Below are 12,132 nucleotides of genomic sequence, written 5' to 3' on the forward strand. Positions count from 1 at the left end.
CCGTCCATCGATCAAACCTCAGAGGTGGATATAACGTGGCAGCTGGAATGTTAACAGGCCCCGAGTTAAAAGCGCTTCATTCAGCATTGCTTCTACACACCGAGCATGTCAAGTGTGCATTTGACACAACTTTCTGCCACTCAGAATGCACCGACTCAGCCAAGAGAAAAGAAAAATCTGTCTCCCCCACACATAAAAATATTTAGGGAAAGCTTCCCAGCATGAGGTGCAGTTTCCTGGTTTCAGAAAGCTGTTTGTTTAATAAGAAGCAATCAGATGGCTGATTGCTTCTGATTGCTCCAACTACTTTTTCAAGTAACGAGTAAAGTAAGGGATTACTATTGCAAAAAAAGTAATTGGATTACTGTTACTTTTCCGAAACACACTGCGTTACTAAACCGTGATTTTGTTCGTGAGAGTGTCTAATGACAATGACGCAAGTGCGTGTGATGTCCATGGTAACAGATGTGTGCAGATCAACAATGGATAAGATGGAGTGCGGGAGAGAGTACGACCATGCAGCGTTTAAAGCATGGAAGTACCATAAATCCCGGACTACAGAGCACACCTGATTAAAAGCCGCATGCTCTAATTTTAGAAAGAAAATCAATTTTGTACTTGTACAGGCCGCACCGGATTTTAAGCCGTATGCGTTTCACTTGTAATATGAGATATTTACACAGAAACATTACACGTGAGGATTTTTAACGTTTAATTTAATCCGTAAGGTAACATAAACATGGTAACATAAACGTTATGGTAACATAGAAAAATACATACTGCAAAAGCTTTTTCCCCCTCGAACAGCGCCTGTAACACGGCTACCTTTAAGTATACGTACGTATCGGTAACACACAAATTACGTTGCTTATGGTTTTTTTACGGTATGGTTTATGGTTTCTCACTCCCACCAGCGGGAAAGCAGATGCTCAGCTGCACAGATTTGCATTACTCACATTGTAGGCTGCGATAATCAGCTGGATGACATTCTTGGAATCCTGATCAAGGATTTCTACTGTGGTCCCTGGGATGAGTGCAGTAAAATTCTTTGGGAAAAAAAAACAGGAGGCACCACTGATGGTTTAAGATTTTAAATACTGTTAGAATGTGTGATCTTTAGCTTGTATAGACAAAAATTCAGGGTACCTTGTAGATCACGTACAGCCTTTTTGTCACAGCAAAGTTGAGGAAGATGTTGTTTTCTGCCAGTTTCTCCCCGAGAAGCGCCAGAGAAGGATAGTCCTGGAATAAGAGAGAAGGATTTGGAGTGTGCAAGGCAACTCTATATGTACAGAGTATAGTTCACCATGAAACAGCATCAAAAAGTCTTAAGGGGTCAATAAACCAGAGCTACAAATAAATGATTTCCACTTTAAATGGAAGCGAGTGCCTTTCACATGATTTTGATCCATGTTTACATCATTAGTCTTCTGGCATCTACAGAAATCCTTAATGAACTTGTGTCTGAAAGCCTGTCTTTGTGCAGTTTTACCGAATATAAGAAACGAATCCACTGATGTCAGAAGGATAACGCATCTCATACCAATACTGCTCTTCATCAGCTGTTATTTGAACAAGGATGCTTAAAATCCAACAAACAAAAAAAAACAACAACAACACCACCACACATCTCTGCATGCTCCTGTAAAACCTTCCAGGTGTGTTTGTGTATTTGGACCATTCACGGGTTCTTGTCATTAATAAGCATTTCATTGTGATTACCTGCTTACCTGAGAACTTAGTGAATTACTTATTTACTGAATTAGTTAGAAAAAAAAGAAGTACTCAAATCTAGTAATGTAGTGTGGCTAAAAGCTGGGTGGAGACAGAAGGCCATGAAAAGGGAAGCAAACTATCCTAAAAGCCTTGAAAGTATGCAGGATGTTCATCATGTCATATTTTTTTTGCCTTTCAGTGACCAAATGCTGCAAATTCCAGCATCTGTTCACGGGTGGGCTTTGCAGTGAAAAGCACCTGACGTTTACTGAACACCAGCAATATGAACCACAATACAGAAAATTCCTGAACCCTGAATACTACTTTGTATTTTCAGTCTTCTTACCATCTTTGTGGAAGCGCTGTACTCGTTGTTGTCATTGAGGTGACACTGTCCATCGTGGGGATGGACAAGACCACCGAGCCTGCCGTCCAGAGCGAGGTGAGGTACATCGTCTGTGGCGAACACCAGCAGGTGAAGGGCCTCTTTCCTCCAGCCTATTTTTTCCTGTAAATGGGAGGAGTAAGTTAATGGAGCTAATTCTAGCTACAAAAAACAAATACCAGCATCCTAATCGCCAACATCATTAGAACCAAGCAGCAGCTTCCAAGGCTGAAAAAGAAACCAACCCAGAAATGTTGAAAAGTGCCGTTCCTCTAATGGGACTGAGTCCAATGATCCCCACAGACCCCCACGTTAAAATGTGCATCTTTACAGAGAGGTACAACATGGTTTTAGCTTTTGTGGCTATTTTCCTACTTAATAACTGCTTTTTGAGACTACACAGCCCTGAGGAGGCTTCAGCAGACAGTGTATTTCCTATTTCTTAAAAACATGATTTTCAGATAGTGCTCATTTGCTCTAGATTGTTTTGACCTTCAGTCAGCTTCTTTTGCTTCTTTTTTCTTTTTTTTTTAAAGGACACATTGCAAAACATGCTGAGATATACCAAGCTGCCAATTGCAGCCATAATATGGTCATTATGCCTCTAAGCTACGCTGAAAGGGGCCTACATCCCTTGAGTTAGATGCCTTTTTATGCTTCAGTGATTCTTATTTAAGTGTTGGTGCAGAGAAATTAGAAAAACGTCAGAGGAGTTTTGAGCTGGATGTCAGTTTTCACTCCGCATCTTCCAACTCCATTGTCACGAAGAACAAGTGACCCACGTCTGAATCACATGATGCTGACTCTTTGATAGACTGGTAAAGCTTAGCAATGATACACAGCTCATGTGCTCCCAAGTCCACTACTGTACAACAAGCCAGACTTTTCTCTGCTTTTATCAACAGGAAACAACAGGCGGGGGCACCGAGAACGCTGACAGAGTGCTGACTGATGCGTGACAACAGCTTTTCAGCCAATGAGAAAAGAGGGCTCGGCATTTTTTTGCCCTGTGCAGTGCACAATAGAACCGTGGATGCACCTATCAGAGGCCTCTCTGAAGATGAACCACAGCTGTGTCATAAGACTGATATCTACATCTAGGTGTGTGATGGGTGGCCTTTCCTGTTATTGTGGATGTACTGTAGAAGAGGAAGCATTTATGCTGCTTGTAAATAAAAACCTAAATAAAAAACTGCCTCAGTGAGTGAGACTGATAAATGACCAGTGGTGGCCTAAAACGGTGCAAATTAAGTAAATTACAACACAGGAGCCAACTGGAAGGAGTCATGGTCCTCCTTTAGAAGTAATTAAACTGGAAGAGGAACACGGGGATATGACTGGGCCCGCAAGGTACTCATCCTCATGTTTAACCAGCTGCACCAGACTGTACTTCCTGTCATCTCCACCCCCGATGTTTTTAATTAACAAGCAAATAGGCAGGATGCCTGTCACAGGGGCTGCTCTCACAGGAGCTGTCCCTCAGACCTGTTACCAACTGTGAACAAATAAATCTTCAAAGGGTGCAATAGAAGACTACTCAAACATACTTTATGAAACTTTTTTCTATGTATTGAACACTGAGCTGGTTGTAGTGCAACTCCGCAACATTTGACCTCCCTGACTCTCAGTAGCATCTAAACGCCTGTGGACTAATGTGTGAAGGACAACTTTTTCTTCCCCTCAGAATACAAACAATGTGATGTTTATGCTAACTCACAAGTGCATAGCCTACATGTGTTTCTTTCGCTGCCAAAGTCAACAATTGCAAGACTAGCTACAGTAAAACAGAAACTGAGTTCACTAATATCACTAACATCAGGATTGATTCCCGGCCAAGCTCAGAGACTTCTCTGCGCGGAGAGAGCCCACACAGGCGTGTTCTCCCCATGCCTGTGTGGGCTCTCTCCAGGTACATCAGCTTCACACAGAACAAAGACATGGTTGGATTTTGCTACTAAAAAAGGGCCCCATTCACAAACAGTACACATGCAATCTTAGCGTAAACAGTTCACACATGTGGGGTTCATTAATTATTTCATATTCTACAAACAACCTCTGAGCACATGTACAAAAGAAATGATGAAGTTCTGGATAAATCTCCTAATACTGCTCAATAATAATAATAATAATAATAATAATCCTCTCTTCCTTCAGGTTATTGCATACAGTTTACACCATAAGCCAAATGAATACAAGCAAATCATTTAACTGCATGTAAAGGAAAGCTAGTCCAATAATAAAAGTATGAAGTCATAAATGAACAGAAGGGGTGGGCGAATGGAAACATCCACAAGAAAAAAAGATCATCACCTTACAAACAGCAGCCTGAAGGATGGCGTCAAAGCCGCCCTCCGGTGCGTCTCTATTGCGAGATACCATCTGCTTCTGCACCTCCTCGTTAAAACGGTCCACTTTGTCAGTCAGCGAGAGGATGTGGCGGAAACCGAAGCTGGGGACACAGTTGGGAAACAGCTTGTACCTGTGCAGGGTGACAGACACACTGCAAGTTAAGATTGTATTTACATTTTTGGAAATTAAAAAACACAATAAGTGTCTTTAAAGGCATAAATCCTGGCTCTGACGGTTTGTTTGTGTTGAAGAGAAGCTTAAATGTTAAATATGGCGTATCTTATGATTCACTTCATATACAGTACTTGTAGACTCTTTCTAATGTAGTGAATGGGATAGCTATGAAAGAAGGGAGATCTTTTAGCAGGAATCGCTTTAGTTTTTCCCTAAAGTGCCTTATTGTTTTGTGACTGATGCACAAACACACACACACACACACTCACAAAAATATCTAAACATGGCACACACACACACAGCCCAGGCCATAACCTAAATGGGAAGTGATGCGCACAGAGTTAGCCGCACCTCCAGGGCAAACATTGTGCACCACAGCTTTCTCTACTCTTTCACTTCTGCTCCCTTTCAGTTTGCCTGCATCACCAGCCCCAGGGGACCGTGGGAGTACTAGGGCCATTTTTAAGAACTACATTATTCCATCTGCCTTCTAAATATGAAGAAAAAAGATGCAGAGTGCACGATTCAGAAAGGTGCAAAAACAGAGTGTGGCCACAGAGTAAATCTCTTTCACCTACAGCTATTGAGCTCGATTCCTTTTGCCACCACCTACCCATTGCATGGGTTCTCCTGGTACTTTGGTGCCATGTAGGAGAACGGGGACATGTTTTTGTCCACAAATGAGCCGAAGCCTAGCCTGAAATTGCTGGTGAGCTTGCCCATCTCGTGGGCTAGCTTAGTGCCCAGGTTGCGAATGGTGTCCAGATCATCTTTCATTGAAAGAGAGAGGTCCATCAGGTAGTAGAGATCCACCGGGTAGTCCTCCACCTGCCGCACCTGCAGGCTGAACCACGTCTGGTCTCCTGCATGAAAAAAAAAATCAGTGAGCTTTGCATTATTTATAAGAGATGCTTTTATTACTTTTTTTTTTTTAATGTTCCAAGGTTATCCCGTATCCTAAATATGAAATGTTTATGATTCTTACCGGGTCGCAGGCTGAGAGAGATCTTCTGTGGCATAATCTGGACCACATCATACTGGGTTGACCCAGACCCTTTTGAACTTAGGGGTATGTTCTGCAGGACGTTGATGCTGCTGGTTGGGTATTCAATGAAGTGTTCGTCACAGCCTCTCTTCAACAGGTTTTGACTAAAGTCACACCGTGATGTCAGACTGCGCCCCCTTCCAAAATCCTGCATATAGAAAGCAACAAATCTCAGATTCCTGATTACTCATACTGCTTCCAAAAGGTCAAAAAAAGAAAAAAAGTGCTGAATGCATCCCACACTTCACTGGACCTGTACAAGTAAATGTACATGATGAAAATAATCGATCAACTAAGCCATACCTCTTGTGCGCACCAGGCGCAACTGGGGTGAATCAGGAGGCATTCTTCACAGGAAGTAGCACTGCCACTCATGCACGTGTTGAGACCTGAGGGGGGACGGGAACAGAGCAGAGGCTAGATTTCTACTTTCATCCCTATCACGGTTGCACTTCTATTTCAAATTAATGACCAAGGAAACAGACCCTAAGGTTAAAAAAAACGAATAATAATGCAGCCCATATTTGGTCAAAGGTTAAACAGGACCTGTGATGCTCATTTCCATCTTTTCCATATTTATTAGAATAACTCTGAGTACAGAATTTGGAGGCTGATGCAAACATTGATTTTTGGGCATGTAAAAAAAAAAAAAAAAAAAAAAAATGATATGAAAATCTCAGCCAATATTCTAAACATGCTGCTTGTTCATATGAAATCATGGAGGCTCTGATTTAGCAGCTGAACATCAGTTGGAGTGATCATGGCCTTGGTGAGCTCTTAATTAAATTTATCAATAGTTTCAAACATTTGTCTGACTGACTGTGTGGCCATTTAAAGGTAAGCGTGACATAAGGTTGATTTCCTTGGCACTGAATGGGGAATAAATAACAAAAAATCTTATCTTGCTCCAATCTTATTTCCACAGTAGCTTTGCATGATTCACAGTTTAAAAATAATCCTTATCTATCCTAGGGCCTGTAGCCCTTTCGTTTATCACTGTCAGAGGCTTCGAAGTGTTTTTTCGAGGAGCTCCAGCTCCGCGTGTGTGATCCAAACACAACCCAACGGCCGCTGCAAAAACAGGCAGTGATTTGTGCTGAGAAGAAGACAGTCCTGCGTCCTACCTCTGGCACTGGGCAGCACTGTTTGCAGAAGCACGCAGCACAGAGCCGCCTGGAACATCCACGTCCCGAGGCTCCACATGGTGTCCCTGTGGGTGTTTTTAAAAGGCTTAGGGAAACACCGGCTTCGTATCTCTTCAGGAACCGATGGCACCGTGTTACTCTCCCATCAGCGCGCTCACCAGAATAAGTCCAGCTGATCCGTGCAAATCAAAACAGTGTGGCGTGTTTAGACCATTTCACATCCACAGACACGCGGGTTTGGGGCTCATCACAGTGAATGATCCGTGTGAGGTGAGGGACAGCAGTTCCATTGTCTTCAAGTGTGAGAGTCAGCGCTCTGCACCGTCCTGTTGATCTGCTCTCTTAACTCAGGCTTCGGTGTCTGACGCCTCTGCAGCCTTCCACGTCTACTCTACCCTCAGCTGACAACTGCTCTCACACTTCAGCTTCATAGCACCTCTCGTTTCAAATCCACCCAAAGATCGCTAAAAGAGGAAAAGATCCCGTCCCAAATTACATGAACAAAAACTGCGCTCAACTGTGATTTTCCTTTCCAGATTTGAGCGTTGCTTTCTCGGTTTGCTTCCAGCTGGAATCTCCGCCCACTCCCTGCCAGGGATTGCTTTAACCCGTTCACTGCCTTTTGGAGTTGTCGGCACCACATTATGTCGACCACGTGGGGACATCTAGCGGTGAATGCACAGAAAGCCTCAGCTGGGAGGCACGGACAAGGAAACACTGCTCTTGCCATAATCCTCTTCTTCCAGAGGTTCCCAAAGTGTGGGGCGCGCCCCCTAGGCGAGCGCAGAGCAAGTAATGAATTAAAAACAAACAAACAAACAAAACGCTTGGACACTGCTACCATAAAGGACAAGTTTTTGATGGGGCTCCCACACAAACTCAAAGCAGAAGATAAAACATCGTCAAATATGTTTCCAAACCAACTTCCTTCCAAGCCAAATACTAGAAAATGTGGTGAAGCGTATCTTTCCTTTGGCTTCACCTGCACAAGTGCCAAGATAGGTCTCCCCGGCAGAATTGGTTTCCCCCTGTGTCGGGAGCACGCGCTGGGCTGTCCAAATCCTGACAAACAGTATCCCCACATTCTGGATTTTTTGTTCACAAACACTTTTTAGTTCTTGACTAACTACTCCTGACATTTTGAAGATGTTAGCTCTTTATGCAGTAAGGTTACAGCAGGATACAAATAATATCAGGCTGATCCTGCCACAATTTGTTCCCCCGGTTCAAATCACGGACAAACAGTATCCCACAATTCTTTATGTTTTTAAACCCATTTTTCACAGAGAGGCATTTTTTGAAAAATGTATCGATAGCAATGTTGAATATTATTACACAGGAAAAAAACAACTACACGTAAAATAATTACACCGTGACGCCTCTGCCTTTTTAAATAGAGGGACATTAACTGCGTGTATGTAAGCGTGTAAACCTGCAGATAGAGACAAAATACTGTTAATCTGAATATCTGCCATTCTGCAATTCATCTCATGTAAACAATAACGTGGCGCACAGCGTGACATGGCACATACCTTTGACGTTGAGTGACCAACTCTGTATTCCTGGTCCACACGTTAACGCAAAAAAGGAGTTTTAAAAAAATCTCCGTTTTCGGTGATTCGAAAAGCCGTTTACATGTGGACAAAAGGTCCAAACACATAGAAACAGCTGCGTCCGTCAGATACACACCAAAGCACATTTTTTGGTAGCGCATGCAAGCGGGCCATTGTTATTACCAAACTGATTTTATGTGGTACACGGCGCTCAAAAATCTGTCAAAAAATGTTTTAGTATGACTTTGCTAAGCTATGAAGCTGCACCACTTGATGGATTGTCGGAGCATTACAGCTAGGGATGGGTACTGATATCCGGTGCCATCATAACGGGTACCTGTCATAAACTGTAGTAACCAGACCGAAAAGCAGCGCACATTTCGGTGCTTTTTTTTTCCTGAGCTGTGATACACTTTGGATTCTAGCCAATCATTTTACGTTTCCGAGGATAGTAGGCGGGGCCAGGTATGTACATTTTTTTAGAGCAGAGCTACAGATTAAAAATGCCCAAGGCGAAGCGGTCAAAAGTCTGGCTGTACTTCACAGCAAAATATGCAAACTCAGCAGCCTGCAACAAGTGCTTTAAGCTGATACTGTGATACTGTCAAAGGAGGTAACACCTCAAATCCGATGAAACACCTGGCGACGCATAGCGTTTTTTTTAAAAGCTGAGAAATGCGCCGTATTTGATAGCTTGCTGTGAGACCTCACACCGAGCACGTCTACTGTGGGAGTGGTGCCTGTTATCGGACCCGGAGCAATATCCCCCAAGAACCCAAAGAGGAGAGTCCTGGCCCCTAGCCCTGCCAGTGTAGCAGAAATGATGACGGATGATGATGCAGCAGCAGCTGTTCTTCTCTGCGCGAGTAGCTTAATGTTGTTCATGTGTAATTTACATTGAGTAGGCTAACCACGTTATTACATTAATGCATGTAAGGTGAACTAGCAAACACCGTCGTAGTTACATGCTGCTGTCTTCTTGTTTGATGGCAGATACTCCCTTCACCCTGGCCAAAAAGGCTAAAATGACCAAAGAAAAAGTGGAAAACAGTTAAACATGAGAGGTTTTTGGACAAAGTTTGTGTTTTTTCCATTGTTTAAGCACTGCTTCCAGCCAAGAGTGATACCATATATGCCCCATAGCTGCAGAAAAGGCTAACATTGTTATCTTTTTACAAAAAAACAGCTGAACATGAGAGGTTTTTGGACCAATTTTGTGTTCTCCATTCTTTAAGCACCGGTTTGAACACCGTTTAAGCACCGGCACCGTTTCAAAAGTACCGGTTTGGCACCGGTATCGGATAAAACCCAAACAATACCCATCCCTAATTACAGCTACTGTAGTCAGGAGCCTCGCGGAGTGATATGTACTGTGCTTCAACATAATACTACCGCATTGTGTGTGTATAACCTCTTTTTAAGTTCTGTGGATATTATACATGGTTATGCTCAGGATATGTCGGCCAATATCCACTGGAAATTCCAAACTGTCATCAAGGAATTTGCATTTGCACTGTTAGATTTGTTATATAACTTTAATGCACATAAAAAACAGCAGCTTGTTTGAGTGAAAATACATTGGTGGGGTTTTTTTTCCCACTAATAAAGTTGTGGAGTTGTAAAGTATTTTGTCTCCCGTCAATTATATCGTTATCGCACATTTTCAAATATATATCGTGATAAATATTTTTGGCCATATTGCCCTGCCCTACCAATAAGTATAAAATCCAGAAAGCAACCCAACATGGGGCAGTTGATTTACAAACACAGGTCTAACTTAAGTTTCACTTTTTTGTTAGAAAAAATCAGATTGGCACATGCTTGAATTCACACAAATTTACACTGTCATGAACAAAAATGAAAACCTTATTTTTCACGATTTGTTGGGAATATATTTTGGACTCTGAGGTGCAAAATATAATTGGCCATTTTTGACTACTTTTGATTTTACATTTGTATTTCACCTTCAAATTGTTTTATTTGATTTGATTTTTTACCTTGCCTTGCTTGGTATCATTCTTTTCAGCACAACCTCACGTGTCTGAATCTACAGTAATTTTTTCATTGACATTCTGTATTAACACAACTGATCTGAAATCACACAAAAAACATGAAATCCTAGTACCGGTAGTATTTTTTTTTACTGTGAAACCCACAGACATATTTAGTAAATTACTTTCAGAACTTGAAATGGAAATATAAATAGTAATTTTTGAAAAGTTATGCATACATTTTGTAAACAAAGTTATATGCAACTATTTATCTAGTAATTCAGCCAACGCATCTCGTAGTTTTTTTTGTTGTTGTTGTTTTTTTAAATTTTGTACAACAATTGAAAAATACTACTATAACTATAACAATCAGGTGTCACAATAAGATGTCCCACAAATTATTTGTGCCAATAAAAACACAATACAGAAGAGACCACCACAGGGATAAACCCTGCAGGCCTGACAACAGGAGGTGTATCACTCTTCTGGTTTTCCACCTGGAGACAGTGTTTACATTGCAATCTGCCTTTGTGACATTCATTAGTGCCCTCACTGCTACACAAAACAAAAAAACAACGACTACACAAGACAACACAGTGCACTAGCTATATGCTAAACGTCACAAATCTCTCACATCTCAAAACTTGCCGTCTCTCTCTTTCTAGTGATGTGTCGGTCGCGAGTGAACAACGCAAGCCTGCTCCTTATTGGGAGCCATGGGTTTTTTTTGTTTTGTTTTTTCCTTTCTCTCAGTCGCACTTTTTTCCGCTTCACTCCGCATGCGAGCCTTGTGCTTTGCGCTGGGAAGGGGGGGGGAGGGGCGGTAGTTACACTCGCAGTAGCACAGGAACAGAGCGGGAGGGAGAGAGAGAGAAAGAGAGCCAGGGACAACAATGTCACATTAGAAAGGTATAGTAATCATCCTCAACTATTTTCAGTTGTAGATGATAAAGGATTCAGAAAGTTTATTCATGCAGGCCCATATGACAGAGAATATGCATGTTCTTTTTGTTTTTATATTTTAATTTATATTTAATTGTGTTGTGGTTTGCAGTGTTTTGTGTTGTTTCACTTTAAATTTGTTTAAAAGGAAAAAGCTGAAAATTTAAATAGTTAAAAGTTGAAATGTGAATAGTTGGGTTTTGTATTATATGATTTATTTATTACATTTTATGTGGAGCGAATAAATAAAAGTATATTTACGGTGGCCCCTACAGACAAAGCACGTACAAACTTCAAAACAGTTACGAACCCTGAAGCACGTACAAACTCCAAAACACGTAAAAATTCCATAGCACGTACAAAAGACAACAGAAGTGCTCCAGGATGCTAGGGGCAGTGTTGAGCTTTTGTTACTTAGTGGCTACACAAGCCAGCAAATACCAACGACTGGATTTGGTGTGTGGTAGTAACAGGTAAATGAACATTTTTTCTTTAAATTATTGGAATATATATGAGTGCTTGTGTATAAATACACAAACAATACACACATGCTTTCAATTGTGTCATTTAAGTGATCTAGGTTGCTCTGTGGAAGTTCAGTTAACGCTAGAAATGTGTTTTGGAGTTTGTACGTGCTTTGTCTCTAGGGGCCACCGCATATATTTATATATAAACGTATATAAATAAAACTTTTTTTTTTACATTAGTAATTCATTTTGTGCATAATTTTATATTATTGTTAATAATAAATTAAAGCAACAAAACAACCTGAAGAGCCAGTTGGGAGCCGAAAGAGCCGGTTCTCTAAAAAGAGCCGGGATCCCATCACTAT

At 41.5% G+C, this 12,132-nt stretch overlaps 1 protein-coding gene across 1 annotated transcript in view; it reads right to left on the reverse strand.

The window, feature by feature from the left end:
* The window catches only part of itgb5 (integrin, beta 5), a 47,879-nt gene extending 40,469 nt beyond the window's left edge, over nt 1-7,410 (reverse strand). Inside the window, exons 1-8 of the mRNA XM_040006703.1 lie at nt 6,794-7,410; nt 5,973-6,058; nt 5,610-5,817; nt 5,238-5,487; nt 4,412-4,580; nt 2,063-2,224; nt 1,147-1,242; nt 957-1,046 (exon numbers count right to left, since the gene is read on the reverse strand). Coding sequence (XP_039862637.1) covers nt 957-1,046; nt 1,147-1,242; nt 2,063-2,224; nt 4,412-4,580; nt 5,238-5,487; nt 5,610-5,817; nt 5,973-6,058; nt 6,794-6,872 — 1,140 coding nt within the window. The 5' untranslated portion in view covers nt 6,873-7,410. The remainder of the gene's footprint in view (nt 1-956; nt 1,047-1,146; nt 1,243-2,062; nt 2,225-4,411; nt 4,581-5,237; nt 5,488-5,609; nt 5,818-5,972; nt 6,059-6,793) is intronic.
* Between the last annotated feature and the right edge of the window lie 4,722 nt (nt 7,411-12,132).

Source organism: Simochromis diagramma, unplaced genomic scaffold (genome assembly GCF_900408965.1).
Source record: "Simochromis diagramma unplaced genomic scaffold, fSimDia1.1 OVJJ01000514.1, whole genome shotgun sequence".
Classification (NCBI taxonomy): domain Eukaryota; kingdom Metazoa; phylum Chordata; class Actinopteri; order Cichliformes; family Cichlidae; genus Simochromis; species Simochromis diagramma.